The sequence below is a fragment of the Culex pipiens genome, chromosome 2 (genome assembly GCF_016801865.2).
Source record: "Culex pipiens pallens isolate TS chromosome 2, TS_CPP_V2, whole genome shotgun sequence".
NCBI lineage: Eukaryota > Metazoa > Arthropoda > Insecta > Diptera > Culicidae > Culex > Culex pipiens.
In genome coordinates, this window is record NC_068938.1 from 207,480,574 (window position 1) to 207,502,267 (window position 21,694).

Below are 21,694 nucleotides of genomic sequence, written 5' to 3' on the forward strand. Positions count from 1 at the left end.
TCGCCATGCACCCGTTCCTAACAGACCATGAAGGTGTTCCGTGATGCTGCCGGGAGGGTTCGATTCCAATTCACTCCTACTCTTCATGAACTTCACGACCGCGCGATGCGATGTATGGTGGAGAGACCTAAAGTTGCGCGAGTTCAAGGAAATCGATAATAGAATTATTGTGTTACTGGAGCGCGTGAAAATGAATTTGATTTGCTATTCATAAAGCCCTCGACGACGATGTGCGACGGTGGAGTTGGAGCGGTAGCAATAGCAAGCAAAAGGTTGGTCTACAGGGAAGTGCCACAAGGTTTTTGGGTCAAGAGATCGTCATAGAGAGTTAGCGTGGAGGACACACGCGAGTTTTGCGAAAGTTGGCAGCACTTCTTGTAATACCTCGGGGGAAAAGGCCCATCGAAAGCAACCGAATTCTTCATCATAAATTCATAACTCGTTAGGACCTTGCCTTCCTGTTCAAGATCTCCAATATTAATTGCGAAAAACTCACAAAAACTTTCAGGTTTCGCACAAATTCCACAAGCTCAAACGGTTGTCATCTGCAGCGTCGTTTTCCCGTCTCATGGCTTGACCATCTCCTCTATACCCCTCCCTCTGAAAAAAAGCAAAAAGAATCTTCCTTATCTCACCATGTAACGCATTGCATCATTTTGTACGTGGCGGCAGCCAAATGACGAGGGGTTTCGCGGACCGCACCTCTCCGACATATTTGCCCAAATCGCGTTCCGCGTCTGGTCGCGAATGTGCCGCTTTTTGTGTCAACTGATAAAAACATTTCGCGTTCTCGTTTGGCGATTGGGGGTTGGATCTTTCTAAAATAGTTTTTTCTTTAGTGGAATCAAGAGAAGAATATTAATATAAAATGTTGCAACATTTAATTCAAATATTTGGATAATTTTACAAAATCTTTTGTTTCGCAATGTTTCTTTTTGATTTAAAATGTAATATATACTTAATCGGATAATATTAATTCCATCGATTCCTTATGTCCATGTTTTTTTTAATTAGGCTTTTGCTAGAAACATTTAGAGCTTGTGCTGCCCGCAGCAAGAAAGTACAAAAAAAATCAAAATTTCAATAAAAAATTACGTGCGGTCAACTTACAGCATCCAAAAATTTAATTATTCTTATTAATGTAAATATTTCAACGCACAGTACAACCAAAAGTTTTCCTGAAGCAAAAATTTGATAATATTAGATGATTTGTAAACAAATGATTTTCAAACAACCGTTTTCAATTTTTATCCGGAGCGGTCGTGGCTGACTGGTCACGGTGTTCGCTTTGTAAGCGAATGGTCCTGGGTTCGATTCCCATCTGCTCCCAACGAGAAAAGTATAGGCAATCAAAGTCGCTCGAGTCGGGGTTCGATCCCCGTCCTCTGGATTGGTAAGCAAAAATGCTAACCACTATACCTTCGCGACTTGGTGACCTATGACTGGAATTAGGAATACTGTTACTAGTGCGAAATTCTTAATTTATCTAAAATTTATTTACGTGGATAGAATGTAGATCCAAAAATACATGGAAACAACTCAATTTGTAAGAAGCGACCGCGTGGTCCCGTTTGGTTGGTTGCACACACACACACACACACACACGGTTTTCAAGTTTTATCCTTATTGAGATAAATGTTCAAAAATTTTTAAATTCAAATATTCTCAGTGTCACCTAATCAGCCTAGAATCGTTCCTCATGTTTTAACTGAACATTTTCGGAAAATTTTCACAAAATACCGTATTTTTTTGATAATACTCAATTTTTCCAATTATGCAAAACGGGTATCAAAAGAAGCGAAATTTCCCAAAAAGTCATCAAGTCTATCAAACCAAACCAAGCGAAATTTAGTATGCTTTTTCACTTCTTCAGAGTTTTTTTTTTTTGAAGATACTAAAATTTTCATAAATAACCCTATTTTTCGAAAATACTAATATTTTTTCAATTCGCAATGTGGGTATCAAAAGACACACAATTCGTAATGAAGCAAATAAAATTTCAATGTATGTATATGAAACATGCAAAATTTCGTTTCGTTTGATACCCATATTGCATATATTGCCAATTTGTGCATTTTCGAACAAATACGGTATTTTGTAAAAAAATTTATATCAAGTGAAAAAGCATACAAAATTTCAATTCGTTACCCATATTGCTATTTTGAAAATTTGAGTATTTTCGAAGAAATACGGTAATTTGGGAAAATTTTGGTATTTTCCAAAAAACAACTTCAATAAATTAAAAAAGCATACCAAATTTTGCGTCGTTTGATTCCCATTCTAAAAATTTGTTAAAATTTGAGTATTTTCGAAAAAAAACGGTATTTTGTAAAAATGTTAGTATTAAAAAAACTCTAACAAAGTGAAAAAGCATAAAATATTTCGCTTCACATATATTCGCATATACTCATATTGCATATTTTGATAATTTGAGTTTATTTTCGAAAAATACGAAAATTTAAATATTCAAAAATAAACTCTAATCAAGTCAAAATCATACAAAATTTCGCTTCGTTTGATACCCATATTGCAAATTATGAAAATTTTAGTACTTTTGAAAAAATACGGTACTTTGTGAATATTGAGTACATATTTGTACTTTGAAACTAACAATATTTTCAAAAAAAATGTATTCTAAGTGCATTGCATTGAAAATTGAACATGATGTTATTGATTTTAGATTTTGAAAAGAATTAAATAATGAGTTATCGTCCATTATCGGCAATAGAATTATCAAAATAACGATAGGTAATATTACACTACTCGACAAAACAAAACTTGTGTCAACGGATTCACGATATCTCATCCGTTCCTGAGAGAAAAGGCATCCCCGAATCCGATGCAATCGACAGAATTTGATTTTATGTCCACGCGGACTGATGAAAAATTGGTACATTTTTTAACATAAAAAATCGAACAATTTAAAAAAAACCATGCGTCTCCTCCCAATTATATGAGCCATCTACAAGAATATGGAAGCGCCTGGTGCATAGCCATTTCCTTTAAGCACAACGGAAACAACCAATACAAATGTATAAAAAAGTTGTCAAGTTCTCGGGGGGTCCACAGCTAGCATTTTTTGTACGATTATAAAAAATAAATATTAAAAGTTTAAAATTAATTTATTTAAAAAACATATTTTTTGATTTATTTGTTTACTAAAATTTTATGTATCTCAAAGATCTATGGGTACTTCGGGATGTCCATGGTCATCCAAGGACTGCCTGGAGTTAAGATCTACGAGTCTACCGCCGTAACAAGCAAGAGGTCGTCGGATTTTGACCCCGGATCATGTGCGTATAGCATCAGTGCATATGGTAGACTACTGTATGAATGTGTTGGGATGTTCATGGTCATCCAAGGACTCCCTGGAGTTAAGATCTACGAGTCTACCGCCGTAACAAGCAAGAGGTCGTCGGATTTTGACCTCGGATCATGTGCGTATAGCATCAGTGCATATGGTAGACTACTATATGAATGTGTTGGGATGTCCATGGTCATCCAAGGACTCCCTGGAGTTAAGATCTACGAGTCTACCGCCGTAACAAGCAAGAGGTTGTCGGATTTTGACCCCGAATCTTGTGTGTATAGCATCAGTGGATATGGTAGACTACTATATGAATGTGTTGGGATGTTCATGGTCATCCAAGGACTCCCTGGAGTTAAGATCTACGAGTCTACCGCCGTAACAAGCAAGTGGTCGTCGGATTTTGACCCCGGATCATGTGCGTATAGCATCAGTGCATATGGTAGACTACTGTATGAATGTGTTGGGATGTTCATGGTCATCCAAGGACTCCCTGGAGTTAAGATCTACGAGTCTACCGCCGTAACAAGCAAGAGGTCGTCGGATTTTGACCCCGGATCATATGCGTATAGCATCAGTGCATATGGTAGACTACTATATGAATGTGTTGGGATGTTCATGGTCATCCAAGGACTCCCTGGAGTTAAGATCTACGAGTCTACCGCCGTAACAAGCAAGAGGTTGTCGGATTTTGACCCCGAATCTTGTGTGTATAGCATCAGTGGATATGGTAGACTACTATATGAATGTGTTGGGATGTTCATGGTCATCCAAGGACTCCCTGGAGTTAAGATCTACGAGTCTACCGCCGTAACAAGCAAGTGGTCGTCGGATTTTGACCCCGGATCATGTGCGTATAGCATCAGTGCATATGGTAGACTACTGTATGAATGTGTTGGGATGTTCATGGTCATCCAAGGACTCCCTGGAGTTAAGATCTACGAGTCTACCGCCGTAACAAGCAAGAGGTCGTCGGATTTTGACCCCGGATCATATGCGTATAGCATCAGTGCATATGGTAGACTACTGTATGAATGTGTTGGGATGTTCATGGTCATCCAAGGACTCCCTGGAGTTAAGATCTACGAGTCTACCGCCGTAACAAGCAAGAGGTCGTCGGATTTTGACCCCGGATCATATGCGTATAGCATCAGTGCATATGGTAGACTACTATATGAATGTGTTGGGATGTTCATGGTCATCCAAGGACTCCCTGGAGTTAAGATCTACGAGTCTACCGCCGTAACAAGCAAGAGGTTGTCGGATTTTGACCCCGAATCTTGTGTGTATAGCATCAGTGGATATGGTAGACTACTATATGAATGTGTTGGGATGTTCATGGTCATCCAAGGACTCCCTGGAGTTAAGATCTACGAGTCTACCGCCGTAACAAGCAAGAGGTCGTCGGATTTTGACCCCGAATCTTGTGTGTATAGCATCAGTGCATATGGTAGACTACTGTATGAATGTGTTGGGATGTTCATGGGCATCCAAGGACTCCCTGGAGTTAAGATCTACGAGTCTACCGCCGTAACAAGCAAGAGGTCGTCGGATTTTGACCTCGGATCATGTGCGTATAGCATCAGTGCATATGGTAGACTACTATATGAATGTGTTGGGATGTCCATGGTCATCCAAGGACTCCCTGGAGTTAAGATCTACGAGTCTACCGCCGTAACAAGCAAGAGGTCGTCGGATTTTGACCCCGGATCATGTGCGTATAGCATCAGTGCATATGGTAGACTACTGTATGAATGTGTTGGGATGTTCATGGTCATCCAAGGACTCCCTGGAGTTAAGATCTACGAGTCTACCGCCGTAACAAGCAAGAGGTCGTCGGATTTTGACCCCGGATCATGTGCGTATAGCATCAGTGCATATGGTAGACTACTGTATGAATGTGTTGGGATGTTCATGGTCATCCAAGGACTCCCTGGAGTTAAGATCTACTAGTCTACCGCCGTAACAAGCAAGAGGTCGTCGGATTTTGACCTCGGATCATGTGCGTATAGCATCAGTGCATATGGTAGACTACTATATGAATGTGTTGGGATGTTCATGGTCATCCAAGGACTCCCTGGAGTTAAGATCTACGAGTCTACCGCCGTAACAAGCAAGAGGTCGTTGGATTTTGACCCCGGATCATGTGCGTATAGCATCAGTGCATATGGTAGACTACTATATGAATGTGTTGGGATGTTCATGGTCATCCAAGGACTCCCTGGAGTTAAGATCTACGAGTCTACCGCCGTAACAAGCAAGAGGTCGTCGGATTTTGACCCCGAATCTTGTGTGTATAGCATCAGTGCATATGGTAGACTACTGTATGAATGTGTTGGGATGTTCATGGGCATCCAAGGACTCCCTGGAGTTAAGATCTACGAGTCTACCGCCGTAACAAGCAAGAGGTCGTCGGATTCTGTGTTGAGTTATATTTTACTGTTTTCTACATTTGATATTTATTTTTATGTTTCCAGTTCTATTAGAATATTTATTTTTGTTTGTTGTGTTTTTTTTAAATTGGGAATGGATTTAATCTATCAAAAGTGTCACAATTTAAGATAACGCACTTGAAACCATTTTATTTTTGGGATGTTCCTTTGTTGAAGTGTCATGTGTTAATACCAGCTACGACTGCTTTTATCTTCGTTCTAAGATATGAATTTTATTGCATTTCTGGAGCAACATATGAAAGGGGCGGTATGTTGCTCCAGATTTTAAGTTATTTTAAAAGTAGCAGATTTGTTTCCTATATTCGTTTCGGATGTTTGAAGTGATAATAATAAAACAAAATGTTTTGCTTACAATAATACATTTATTTTTCTTTTATTAGTTTTGCCTATACTATTTGAACAAATATTTTTGATATCGTTTGCTTATTTGACATTCTCCGGTACAATGATATTATGATAAATGATATTGCTGACTGATGAGTGATGATATGTAATACTAGGTAGGGACCATCCATTAACCCCTCTGCTCTCGTGGACAATTTCCATACAGAACAAATCTTTTTGGTATAGAGCGTGGACAATGGTATTTTTGGCATTTTTTTTTTAAATCGTAGAGTAATCCGAATAATATTGCATCGAGTGTAAAATATTGATAAGTTTCGAATTTGTATTTGAATTTGTTTAATGTATGAAAAAATAAAGTAAAATAATGATGGGTTAAAGATTCAACTTAAAAAATATCTAACTATTTTTTTTTGCATTTCAAGTTTTTTTTTAATTTTAAATCGCATTTTCGTAAAATATTGCATCCAGCGAAAAATATGGCATCTAGGGATTGTTTTCAATAAAATATTTGTTCAATTATGTTAAATAAAGCATAATTGTTTTTAATGCAGAAAAAAAAATATTATGAGTTTACGATTAAAGTGAAAAAATATCATTTTTTTTTGCATTTTAAGTTTTTATTTTATTTTAAATCGTATCTTGGTAAAATATTGGATAATTTTTTTTAATGCAGAATACATAGATTGCATAATGTATGAAAAAATATGTAAAATGATTATGGGTTTACGATTATAGTTCTAAATAATCTATCTATTTTTTTTTGCATTTTAAGTTTTTTTTAAATCGTATCTTCGTAAAATATTGCATCCAGCGTTAAATATGTTCTAGGGATTGTTTTAAATAATAAGTTTCAAATTTCAAATATGTTTTTCAATAATGTTACTTTAAGGCTAATTGTTTTTAATGCAGATTGAATAGATTGCATAATGTATGAAAAAATAAAGTAAAATGATTATGATTTTACGATTAAAGTTACAAAATATCTATCTTTTTTTCACATTTTAAGTTTTTATTTTATTTTAAATCGTAACATGTTGCATCGAGCGTAAAAATGTAATTTTTACTAGCTCTTATTTTTTAACATTAGTTTGATGGTATAGTTGATGGAATGGTTACCTTCTATATCAGGTATTTATGTAACTTGCAGTAAACTATCAAAATAAAAATAATTGTAATTATTGAAAAACCTGCAAATAACGAATACATAGTTATAGTAAGGTGATATTGCTTCAAATAAACATGATCCAGTTTTTTTCTGTTTTCTAAATTTTCTAATTGGATTGCTTTTATGTCTGGTTGATGCAAGAGTATCGATTTTGTTATATTCAAATTTTGCCATGCTCCAAACATTGGCTTGTGCTTAATGAACAATTCAACAGATGAAAACTGTTGATCGTTAATCCAAACAGAACAATTTTGAAAAAAAATTAGATAATTTCCCTGTAGACTTCTGTTCTGTGGGCCACAATTGCTGTTAATACCAACATGAACATTGTTTATGAGTACTGACGATGATGAAAGCATAATCGTATCTGGCTGATTGCTAATAGTTGTATAATTGCATTGACTGTTACCACCAGTTAAAATCGGTTTTAAACATTTGTCTGTTGTTAAATCTCTCAAGTTTTCTAAATTTTGAATGAAATCAATATTGTTTCTGGTTTCATACATTTCATTTTCATGAAACAATACATAGTCCTTGGATGACCATGAACATCCCAACACATTCATATAGTAGTCTACCATATGCACTGATGCTATACGCACATGATCCGGGGTCAAAATCCAACGACCTCTTGCTTGTTACGGCGGTAGACTCGTAGATCTTAACTCCAGGGAGTCCTTGGATGACCATGAACATCCCAACACATTCATATAGTAGTCCACCATATGCACTGATGCTATACGCACATGATCCGAGGTCAAAATCCGACGACCTTTTGCTTGTTACGGCGGTAGACTCGTAGATCTTAACTCCAGGGAGTCCTTGGATGACCATGGACATCCCAACACATTCATATAGTAGTCTACCATATGCACTGATGCTATACGCACATGATCCGAGGTCAAAATCCGACGACCTCTTGCTTGTTACGGCGGTAGACTCGTAGATCTTAACTCCAGGGAGTCCTTGGATGACCATGAACATCCCAACACATTCATATAGTAGTCTACCATATCCACTGATGCTATACACACAAGATTCGGGGTCAAAATCCGACAACCTCTTGCTTGTTACGGCGGTAGACTCGTAGATCTTAACTCCAGGGAGTCCTTGGATGACCATGGACATCCCAACACATTCATATAGTAGTCTACCATATGCACTGATGCTATACGCACATGATCCGAGGTCAAAATCCGACGACCTCTTGCTTGTTACGGCGGTAGACTCGTAGATCTTAACTCCAGGGAGTCCTTGGATGACCATGAACATCCCAACACATTCATACAGTAGTCTACCATATGCACTGATGCTATACGCACATGATCCGGGGTCAAAATCCGACGACCTCTTGCTTGTTACGGCGGTAGACTCGTAGATCTTAACTCCAGGCAGTCCTTGGATGACCATGGACATCCCGAAGTACCCATAGATCTTTGAGATACATAAAATTTTAGTAAACAAATAAATCAAAAAATATGTTTTTTAAATAAATTAATTTTAAACTTTTAATATTTATTTTTTATAATCGTACAAAAAATGCTAGCTGTGGACCCCCCGAGAACTTGACAACTTTTTTATACATTTGTATTGGTTGTTTCCGTTGTGCTTAAAGGAAATGGCTATGCACCAGGCGCTTCCATATTCTTGTAGATGGCTCATATAATTGGGAGGAGACGCATGGTTTTTTTTTAAATTGTTCGATTTTTTATGTTAAAAAATGTACCAATTTTTCATCAGTCCGCGTGGACATAAAATCAAATTCTGTCGATTGCATCGGATTCGGGGATGCCTTTTCTCTCAGGAACGGATGAGATATCGTGAATCCGTTGACACAAGTTTTGTTTTGTCGAGTAGTGTATTGGATAATTTTTTTTAATGCAGAATACATAGATTGCATAATGTATGAAAAAATATGTAAAATGATTATGGGTTTACGATTATAGTTCTAAATAATCTATCTATTTTTTTTTGCATTTTAAGTTTTTTTTAAATCGTATCTTCGTAAAATATTGCATCCAGCGTTAAATATGTTCTAGGGATTGTTTTAAATAATAAGTTTCAAATTTCAAATATGTTTTTCAATAATGTTACTTTAAGGCTAATTGTTTTTAATGCAGATTGAATAGATTGCATAATGTATGAAAAAATAAAGTAAAATGATTATGATTTTACGATTAAAGTTACAAAATATCTATCTTTTTTTTTCACATTTTAAGTTTTTATTTTATTTTAAATCGTAACATGTTGCATCGAGCGTAAAAATGTAATTTTTACTAGCTCTTATTTTTTAACATTAGTTTGATGGTATAGTTGATGGAATGGTTACCTTCTATATCAGGTATTTATGTAACTTGCAGTAAACTATCAAAATAAAAATAATTGTAATTATTGAAAAACCTGCAAATAACGAATACATAGTTATAGTAAGGTGATATTGCTTCAAATAAACATGATCCAGTTTTTTTCTGTTTTCTAAATTTTCTAATTGGATTGCTTTTATGTCTGGTTGATGCAAGAGTATCGATTTTGTTATATTCAAATTTTGCCATGCTCCAAACATTGGCTTGTGCTTAATGAACAATTCAACAGATGAAAACTGTTGATCGTTAATCCAAACAGAACAATTTTGAAAAAAAATTAGATAATTTCCCTGTAGACTTCTGTTCTGTGGGCCACAATTGCTGTTAATACCAACATGAACATTGTTTATGAGTACTGACGATGATGAAAGCATAATCGTATCTGGCTGATTGCTAATAGTTGTATAATTGCATTGACTGTTACCACCAGTTAAAATCGGTTTTAAACATTTGTCTGTTGTTAAATCTCTCAAGTTTTCTAAATTTTGAATGAAATCAATATTGTTTCTGGTTTCATACATTTCATTTTCATGAAACAATACATAGTCCTTGGATGACCATGAACATCCCAACACATTCATATAGTAGTCTACCATATGCACTGATGCTATACGCACATGATCCGGGGTCAAAATCCAACGACCTCTTGCTTGTTACGGCGGTAGACTCGTAGATCTTAACTCCAGGGAGTCCTTGGATGACCATGAACATCCCAACACATTCATATAGTAGTCCACCATATGCACTGATGCTATACGCACATGATCCGAGGTCAAAATCCGACGACCTTTTGCTTGTTACGGCGGTAGACTCGTAGATCTTAACTCCAGGGAGTCCTTGGATGACCATGAACATCCCAACACATTCATACAGTAGTCTACCATATGCACTGATGCTATACGCACATGATCCGGGGTCAAAATCCGACGACCTCTTGCTTGTTACGGCGGTAGACTCGTAGATCTTAACTCCAGGGAGTCCTTGGATGACCATGAACATCCCAACACATTCATACAGTAGTCTACCATATGCACTGATGCTATACGCACATGATCCGGGGTCAAAATCCGACGACCTCTTGCTTGTTACGGCGGTAGACTCGTAGATCTTAACTCCAGGGAGTCCTTGGATGACCATGAACATCCCAACACACTCATACAGTAGTCTACCATATGCACTGATGCTATACGCACATGATCCGGGGTCAAAATCCGACGACCTCTTGCTTGTTACGGCGGTAGACTCGTAGATCTTAACTCCAGGGAGTCCTTGGATGACCATGAACATCCCAACACATTCATATAGTAGTCTACCATATGCACTGATGCTATACGCACATGATCCGAGGTCAAAATCCGACGACCTCTTGCTTGTTACGGCGGTAGACTCGTAGATCTTAACTCCAGGGAGTCCTTGGATGACCATGAACATCCCAACACACTCATACAGTAGTCTACCATATGCACTGATGCTATACGCACATGATCCGGGGTCAAAATCCGACGACCTCTTGCTTGTTACGGCGGTAGACTCGTAGATCTTAACTCCAGGGAGTCCTTGGATGACCATGAACATCCCAACACATTCATATAGTAGTCCACCATATGCACTGATGCTATACGCACATGATCCGAGGTCAAAATCCGACGACCTTTTGCTTGTTACGGCGGTAGACTCGTAGATCTTAACTCCAGGGAGTCCTTGGATGACCATGAACATCCCAACACATTCATACAGTAGTCTACCATATGCACTGATGCTATACGCACATGATCCGGGGTCAAAATCCGACGACCTCTTGCTTGTTACGGCGGTAGACTCGTAGATCTTAACTCCAGGGAGTCCTTGGATGACCATGAACATCCCAACACATTCATACAGTAGTCTACCATATGCACTGATGCTATACGCACATGATCCGGGGTCAAAATCCGACGACCTCTTGCTTGTTACGGCGGTAGACTCGTAGATCTTAACTCCAGGCAGTCCTTGGATGACCATGGACATCCCGAAGTACCCATAGATCTTTGAGATACATAAAATTTTAGTAAACAAATAAATCAAAAAATATGTTTTTTAAATAAATTAATTTTAAACTTTTAATATTTATTTTTTATAATCGTACAAAAAATGCTAGCTGTGGACCCCCCGAGAACTTGACAACTTTTTTATACATTTGTATTGGTTGTTTCCGTTGTGCTTAAAGGAAATGGCTATGCACCAGGCGCTTCCATATTCTTGTAGATGGCTCATATAATTGGGAGGAGACGCATGGTTTTTTTTAAATTGTTCGATTTTTTATGTTAAAAAATGTACCAATTTTTCATCAGTCCGCGTGGACATAAAATCAAATTCTGTCGATTGCATCGGATTCGGGGATGCCTTTTCTCTCAGGAACGGATGAGATATCGTGAATCCGTTGACACAAGTTTTGTTTTGTCGAGTAGTGTTATCGACGATAATTTTATCGATTAACAACCTTGGTCTTTGGTTAGGCCTTTGCTAAAAACATTTAAGAAAAATCTGTGATATTGTTTTGTAAACTAGGTTTATTCCCTTTAAAACCAAATTTTAATTAATTTTAGCTAAAATTTTAAACAAAACGTTTTAAACATAATATAAAGCACAAATCATAAGTTGTCACATTCAATATGAAATTTGTTTTGCTGAAAATGCCTATAATTTTGAAGCTTATATCATCTCCTAGTGGGAAACTTCCAAAGAAATTAAAAATTCACTCCATTTCTTGATTTAAACTCGTTTCTTTTGAGAAATCATAACACTTTGAGAGAATAGAAATAGTGGTATTATTCATAATTTATTTGATATTTAATTTCATTATTTAATTTATTTTATGCATAACTTGGAAGATGATGTGAAACATTATTTTGTTCTTTGTTTTAGGGCATTTAAACTGTCTCAGAAAAATTTTGACACACTGCACGATTTTTGCAACCTTCCTTTATTCTTACATCGAGACAATTAAAAAGAGTCTCAGTTGTAGGAAATTTTATAATCATTTTGAAATGTTTTTTTTTGCGGATTTTTTATGAGTTATTTCAAGATTGCAAAAATTTTACATATTTCGAAAAATTAAATGAATTATTGCCTTTAAATTTAAAATTAAGAGCTTTTTTATAAATAAAAAATATTTTTAAATCGCAACTTGGCTTTGCATTTAAAAATGCATTGTCGCATTTTTTATTTTCAATTTCATATTTTTTCAAAAAAAAAATAACTTTGGGACATTTAAAAGTGAGCACAACAAATGATTACTAATAAAAATACATATTTTAAGTATTTAGTATTTTTTTCTAAGTCCAAACTATAACCTACAAATAAACACATGGCACCAAATGGATCAAACCATTTCTTCTCGAGCTACAGATTATATTCTTATGTTCATTTTGGTTCATTTTCACAATTTGATTTTAATCATTTCGTCGTGCACAAAACTGGTTTAAAATGTGTTTTCCGAAAAAAACACGTTTTAGATCAGTTTTGAGGACGCTGTATCTTTCGACAAGATAGCACAATACTTTCTTTGGGAAAGTTTTAGAGAATTTTCTCATTTATAACGCTATTGTGTTGGTTTAAAAAACTAAGTGGAAAATAAAAAAAGATAAAAATCAAAATGTAAAATAGAGGGGTTTTCCATACTAATTGTGGACGAATTCAATCGCTTCCAAATTGTATGGGGTTGTCACTTATTTTGTTAAGTAATTGAAATCATCCATTCTATATCAGCAGACAAAGCATTTTAAATCAAACTTCTGCCGTTGAATCCACAAATAAAGGATCCTTGCTTTCAACCCTGGCCCATTTTTGTTCCTCATCTCTGACAGAGGCTGGGAAATGTGCCATATCTCGTGGCGCAACACAATCGACTTGACGCGAGCGCGAGCTATCATCCGAGAGGAGAGACAACGAGAGAAGAACCGAATCGCCAGCGACAAATCGAAGAGTCCCGCTCGCCGTCCAAAAATCGATCCGATGAAAAATTGTTCCCCTCGGTGAAGAGAGAAAGAAAGAGAGGGAGACGGGGCTCCATCGGATCGTGTAAAATTCATTTTTGGAAATGAGATTTTTCTTGTCGCGCTTTTTGCCGAGCATAAAAGATTGCTTGCCGGTTTGGAGCCGATCTTCGGAGCCGCAGAAGCCCCAGTCAAGAAGCGGCAAATTCCGGATCAAGTTTTTTTTTGGTTTTGCTCGATCGTTCGCTCGTTGCCCTTTTCGTGGATCCTTCTCTGCGCGCAGGAGCCGAAACGCGCGAGCTCAGCCGATGATGCCTCGGAGCAATTTTCGGTCGTTGGTTTGCTTCTTTAATTTTCGGGACTCGGCGAAATTGCTCTCGTTCGCGTCTCTTTTTCATTCACATGGTGCTGCAAAAAAAAAATCATACCTTTTGTACACAAATTTCGGCGCAGCTCCTTTTTACCCTTATTTTTATTGTTTATTTGTTTAATTTTTCCACACGCTCCTCCTTTTCGGAGTTCTCTTCTTCAAGCGGGCGAGTGAATTTCGGTGTTTCAGTATTTGCCCAGAGGATGCCTCGCGAATTCGTTGCACTCTGTTTTTTTTTTACTGTTTGTAACTTGCAACGTGCTTTGTTTGGGTTGGATGATGCCCTTAGCGCGCATTACACTGCAACTGACTGCTGCTGTTGCTGGTGCTGCCTAAAAGGCCAACAAGCTTCAATGCACTTTGCCGCATTTTTTTTGGCCATTGCGTTTGGTTTTTTTTTCTTGGAGAGTTAGGAGTCAAGAGGGGTTTACTAAATTTTCATGTTGTGGAAATTGGGGTAAAAGAATGTCACGGGACTTATATTTATAAGCAAACTAAAAAAATATGTCTTTTTAAAGTCACAACTCAAACATAAACGCGCTTATCACTTTTGTTCCATTATTTAAGATAAGTTACTACTATCAAGTAATGCATGAGCCACATAAATGTCCAAAGGTCCAACATGATTTTGGCAACATTTTGCTGAACCTTCCAAAAATTAGGCTTTGAAACCCCATGAATAAATAAGAGGGGTCGAATCTTTGGAAAACTGTCCATAAATTGCCAACATCATCAATTAAAAAAAAACAAATTATGTTTACCCAAAAAAAATTAAAGCAAACCCTTGTGAGAGAACATTTTGAATGCTGAATAACTTTGTAGAAAATTGTTGCCGTTAAAAAGTAATCATTCAAAGTATAAAAAATATATTTTTTCTTCATGAAAAAATTGCCTCTTGAAATTAACGCAAATTAAAAAAAAAACATTATTTTCATAAATTGACATGTCCATCCATTTTATATAGTTGAGTTACGAGAAATGACAGCATTTTTTTTTAAATGTGTCTAACTTACCTGCTACCTAAGAAGGTTTTTAAAAATTGTTCAATGAAATATGAACAAATAAGCTGAGTATCTCAAGTGTCCAATTCAATCAAAATACTGCATTTACAAAGCATTATTTTGTCTTTTTCAATAATAATTTTTCAAATTCGCTTCAAAAATCAAAAATGTTGTGTTTATTTCAATCTATTTCTATTTTTTTAATTTAAGTAGGTATTCTTGAAGAAGTAATATCAGAAAACATTTTTTTTTTCATTTCATAGATGCATAAGAAGAAAATATTGTAAGTTAGAAGCAATTTGAAATTATTTCTCCTACATTGTAGAAATGTTTAGTACTACTGAAATCAATACTACATATTTTGTAAAACAGTTTAGAAGCACAGCACCTAAAAAATAAACACTACAAAATTGTCTAGTTATTGTCACCATAAATAACACAACTGTAAAGTTCATATTAGCACTCATTTGAGCGCAGAAATGTTTTTTTTTTGCAATTTTGTCGTGAAACTACTTACTTTTCCTGTCATTCTTGAACGATGAACTAGCCTACTTTTATGTACCAAAAATAACAGAATTGAATAGTAACACTTTTCAAAATAAACGCTGAAAAGTTCTATTTTTCAGCACTGAAATGGGTGCTGAAAAGTTGAACTTTTCAGCACTTGTTTCGAAAAGAAATACTTTTCAACGTTCAACTGATTTATTGATAAAATACATGAACATTTGACTTAAAATTTCACTCAATGGGTGTATTTCTGAAATGCAAAAAAAATGTATGGAACTCGTTGTGAAACTTGATTTTTTCAACACTCGTCGTATTTATCAAACTCGGTGAACCTCGTTGGACAAATGTACGACTCGTGCTGAAAAAATCCACTTTTTGCAACTTGTTGCATAAACTACTGTTTCAGCGTATATCGAAAAATAATACTTTTCAACCTGAAAACCTAAACTGTTTTGAGCACGGCAACCAGCCCTTTGATATTTTTTTTTTTGAAAAATTTTTTACGTGCAACTCGTTGCAATATTCGATTTTTTTTAACACTCGTCGTTTTCAGCACTTGTTTCATGAACTACTTTTTCAAAAATAATATTTATTATCTTATCTTTGTACGAAATATAATGTTTTAAAAAGATAGTGTGATTACAGTATTTCATTACAATGAACATAAAAAAACTAAATAATTTTAAATAGTTTTAATTTTGAAGAAATCGGGTTTCTTTAAAAAAAGCAGTTTACTTCCTAAAAATCAATTTTTCTTTGCAAAACTTACAAATAGATTTGTTTTATTTGTACATTTTTTTAAACTCATATAATCTTCTTGGTCTTCCATGTTTAAGAAAAATAATATATCTAGCCTGCAAGGCCAAAATACCTCTGTTTTTAAACTATTTACAAGTGATTTGTAGAAAAATACGCTTTTCGGTATTTTGAGTGCGTCATCAAATCAGTCATCCAATTTTCAAATTAAAAAATGTATGTTTCACCTACTCCCTCGTTTGCGAGTGAAGAAAGTTCGCAAGCCAAAATGGTATTTTTTTCCATCCCTGTTAGTGAGATGAGGTCATTAAATCTAAACTTATTTTAACTTATTTGTACCACTCTGTGCCATGTTTTTTTATTCAAAACATATCCATAAATAAAATGAAAATCGTCTCAATGATATTTATAAGAATGCCATCCCGTTAGTGGCAACACCAAATTTCAGAAAACAATTCTTCAAGATTGCCGATTTTGGTATCACCCAAATTCTATTTTTATATTTTTTGGTCTCGTTATACTTTCATCACATAAATTTATTAGTAATTAGTTATTAATTAGTTATAACTAAAACGATGATTAATTATTTCACCTTGAAATGAGTGAAAATGTAGACAAATAGCTTCAAATGTTTGGCCAAAAACCAAACAAAAAAATAACAAGTTTTGATGATTTTTGTAAAAAGAAAAAAAATTAGAGTTCAACAAAAAAATTAATTGAGATTACAGAAACCACTTTTAAGAAATGTCAATTTTAAAAATCCGATTAAAATGAAACTCTAAGCATATTTCAGAAAACTTTTGAATCCAGAAAACCTAGAAATTTTCAGAAAAAAACCAAAACCAAAAACTCTGAAATAGCCTTTTTTTGAAGATTTTTTTCGATTTTATAGGATTTTTATTCAGATAAGTCGATGGAAATCGATGGGTTCATGTTCATATCCATAAAATTTCTTATGTATGTGCCTCAAGCGACTTTAAATTACATATTTAACCTCAAATCAAAAGTTTTCATCCCAAATTTATAAGATTTCTTGCATTCTTTGAAATAACCCCAACATCCAAGCTGGAAACCCCAAAGCGACCGAATATTTATTTTTTCTTTGTACAATTTGTCATAAAAGTACAGTAACAGAGTTCTCGGGTACAAATTCGAGTTTAAACCATTGCTAAACTTAGAGTATTTCATTTAAAAGCTTTTTATTACCAAAAAGGTTCCCATCATTAGTTTGTCAATCCTCTGGCCTACAACACTAAAATATTTTAAAACATTGACAAGTGACTTTCTCCAAAATTTGTGGATTTAACGTCATGATTCGAATTCCCGGACGCTTCGAAACCCGGACACTTCAACTTGTTTTATCAATTATTTTGATATAAATTCGCATTATGAATGTCAAAACTGTGTTATTTGATGAATTCTAACATCAACTTTCATTTAAAGTTTGTTTGAACGCTGTAGTTAATGCCAAAACAATAAAATAAAATAAAATTATAAGTTTACCAAAAATGCGAAACATTTCAACGGAAATATTTCATAGACGTCCGAAGCAACGGGAAAGCAAAGCAGAAATTAATGGTTTTGATTCCCTTAAATTCTAGCAAATTTTGATATAAAAATTTCGATTGTCTTGATGTTAACAGCTTATTTGAGACCTAAAGAATGCCATTCACTAACATTTCAGTCCAAATTTGTTCGATTCATTAGCAAAAACGAGTGTCCGGATTTCGAATCAGCTTTTATCAGTGTCCGGGATTCAAAGCACAACAAGTCATTTTAATTTTCAAATTCTGATGAAAAATTGTTTGAAAAGACATATTTTGCATGCATTCTATTAAAACTGACTGTTATTACTACATCCTGGTGGTATTTCTTAATTTCCAACTTATTACATGGTTTTTTGTCAGCTATAACGAAAATGATATGCTACTAAGTGTCCAGATTTCGAATCATGACGTTAATTCCCATTCAAACGGTGAACACTGCCTACTGAGTTTTTGTGGTTCTAATAAAATAATTTCAATAAATTCCATAAAAATTTTATATCAGTTATATGTTTTTTTGATGTTTCAGCAAAATGTTTTCACGTTTAAAAATATCAAAGTAGGCAGAATTTTCTGTCCAAAATATTACTGAATGCAAACAAACAGTTAAATATTTTATAAAAAAATATCAATAAATCTCATTCAATGCATATTAAAATTTTGTTAAGCTTAAAAAAAATTAAATGCTGAAACCTTAATTTATAGAACTTTTTGAAAAATTGTTATACATGGAGATTTTTTTGTAAACAACGACTAGGGAATCATCCATAAACCACGTGGACCATCGTGGATAATTTCCATATAAATAAAATCTATTTTGTATGGAGCGTCGGAAATCGGAAACTTATCGCCCCCCTGCCTCCCTAAGGTGTCCACGTGGTTTATGCATGGTCCCTGACCAAATTCTCGCAAAAAGCTTCACAAATAAATCATTAGCTTAGCTGAAATTTTGTGAATTGCATGCAAACAATTAATTTAATTTAGCATTATATAAAATTTACAAATTTAGGCATTAGGGGTTGGCGATTGTCCACGCTTTATACCATTTTTTATATTGTCAAATGTTCACAGGGGGGGAGGGGTCTGAAATGTCTCAAAAAATGATCACGTGGTTTATCGATGGCCCCTAAGAAGTTCACACAATTATTTAGCTGAATCCGATGAGCCCCAATGTCCCCGCGACGTATAGTGGCTATGGTGATTTAAACTTTTTCGTTTGAGGCAGAGGTAATTGGTTTAATTTATTTCAAATAATTTACTACCTAACCAGCACACGTCGAATGTCTTTGTGAAAGAGGGCAAATAAGCATATAAAAAAAGCCCAAATATTAAGAGTAATTTTTTACCCACATTTGCTTTTATCTGCCTTCAAACATCCTTCCGAAAAGAGCATCTTCAAAGGCAATTACCCTGATCCATCCACGTGTTGTAGTCGTTATTTATCATTGACACTCTAATTGGAGCTTCTAAACGAATGGTTACCTTCCAACGCCCCCGCCGCCATCACCACGAAGTTCCCCTGGCGACCAACCAAAATTCAGAACAACCGTTGCTCATCAGTTCGATCGATGAATAGCGAGAGAAATTTGTTTCAATAAGCAAATTATCAGGGGAAGAAAGTCACCGCCGCCGCCACCGCAATCGAGCGAGACAAATCGAAGAATTTGTTCGGTTTGTTCTTGACTGCGTTTTTTTTTTCGGTGGTAAACTTTCATGAAAAGGATTGAATCAATGAGATATTTGGGCCTGCAAACAGGTAAACAAATATGCTGTAATTTTGCCTTCATTCATCGGCTGTTTTTGGGATGGCAGATTGGTCCGCGGGAACAAAGGCGGTTTTGCCGACAAAAAACGGTGCAGAAGGTGACCTCTTTTTTTGTTGAATTGTATAATTTGTTGCAAAGTTCAAGTCATTGTATTGAAACTTTAATTAAATTTATGTTTTTTGAATAATTTGTTAAAACTTTATAAATAATCATAATTCAAACATTCAAACTTAATAAGCAATGACCTCATATCACAGTCTGTTAAGCTTCGTTAAAACAGTTGTAAAATCACTTCCAACCGTCATCATAATTTCCGCTTCGTTCTCATTTGACCAGTTCCAAAACTTGCCCCATCGCTCCGTCACATTTGGCTAAATTATTGGTTCAAATTTATTCCCAATCACGGTTCCCCTCACCACCTACCCACCCCCCTTCAAAATCGTTTCGTCAACCCAAAAAACCACTTCCAGTTCAGTTTTCAAAGACGCCTCCCCTAATCAGTCCGCTCATCTTTAATGCTTCATTTTAATCGCATTTTAAAACTGTTGTTAATATGAAAATTATACGCTGCCTCGCGCGACATTCGGCCGGACTCCTCTTTCGGTAGTCATTTTTTCGATTTGGTTTTCTGATCTTGTTAACTCTTCGACCCGGGAGTTGAAGATGAAGGTGCGGTGGTGGCCGCGGACTAAATGATGGTCAAAGTCAAATAAAAATATTTCAAATCAACCACGCACCGATAGCAGCAGCCCGATCCATTTTATTCCAACAAACCCTTTTTGTCCGTTCCTCCTCTTCACCAGGACGACGATCGCTTTCGAGGGATCGGTAAACATGAAAACCCGACTCCAGGTTTAATAAATTTACGAAATTAATAAATTCTTTTAATTACGCTCACCGACGGCGGCCAAGGTGGATGAGAAAGTGGCCCCGAAGAGGAGAAATACCAGAAGCTGTCGTGAGGAGGAAAGTCCAGAAGGCCATGGACCAATTCTCGTTATCGCCCTCGGAGGATCTGCCACGGATGGCGGCCGTGGGGATCAAGATATGCGGACATCGCTGGAAAGTGCTGTCAGATGGGTTCTCTGGGAAATTGTGTGGTTTAATACTTCTTGAATTTATTCAACTAACGATTTAAAAACATAAAAAAATCTCCACCAACTCACACGACAGTTGTCCCTACCCCCCTTTGATTTGCATGAAAGTTTGTCTTAAGGTGTATTTTTTGTTCCTGATCTCGAATCCTAACTCCATTTTTCGATATCTCATGACGGAGGGGCGGTACGACCCCTTAAATGTTTGATCATTCGAAAAAGATGCGTTTTTCAATAATTTGCAGCCTCAAATGGTGATGGATTTGTCGATGTATTTTGAGCACTTCTCTACCACGGTCAGTATGATTTCATACCATTTCGTATTTAATATGTACTTTTCAAAGTCACCCCGTTTCACGGAACAGTGTATTTTCCATCGGAAATAATACAAAGATAGTTTCAAAACTTATGCCATTTTTGTAACTCAACTTTATTTTGTATTGGGGTGTCATTTAATAAAACATTAAATGTGCTTTCCGAATCCACAATAACCAAGAAGAATTACTTGTTCATTAAAAACATTAAAAACAAAATGCTTTCAAATTTTGATATATACATAAAGGGATTGCTTATAATCAACACAAGATAAAGTGATTTTACGAAAACAAAAAAAAAAAGATTTTTATTGTTTTAAATGCAAAAATGACCTTTCCGGGTTATTGCAGATTCGAAAAGTTATATTTCTTTTTATATTATTTCCATTGAAGTAGAGTTTTCTTTGATAATTTGATTTTTATTTTTTTTAATCATTATTTTTTTTACTTTTTACTAAAAATTTTTGGGATATTTTTTAAGAAGAAAAAAAATTAAGCATAAAATTGAGTTTTAACAAAATTTTAATGAATAAATATTTTTAAGATGGTTTATATAAGAATTTATCTATTTATACTTATAGTCAAAAACGTTACTTAATCCACCTTTAGGTGGTTGGTGCCTTCCTCTCATTTATGGAGTGATTACAATCCCCTAAAGTGTCCACATGGTTTATGAATCTCCCCTAACGTGATCGCAGCACCTAAGAGGTCCTAATAAAAATAAGTGACGTGTAA

The 21,694-nt window shown here is 35.4% G+C and overlaps 1 protein-coding gene across 1 annotated transcript in view; it reads left to right on the forward strand.

The window, feature by feature from the left end:
* Positions 1 to 228: 228 nt before the first annotated feature.
* Positions 229 to 21,694, forward strand: part of LOC120423242 (cuticle protein 21-like) — a 29,121-nt gene continuing 7,655 nt past the window's right edge. The window contains exon 1 of the mRNA XM_039586956.2: positions 229 to 272. Within this exon, the coding sequence (XP_039442890.1) occupies positions 229 to 272 (44 nt within the window). The remainder of the gene's footprint in view (positions 273 to 21,694) is intronic.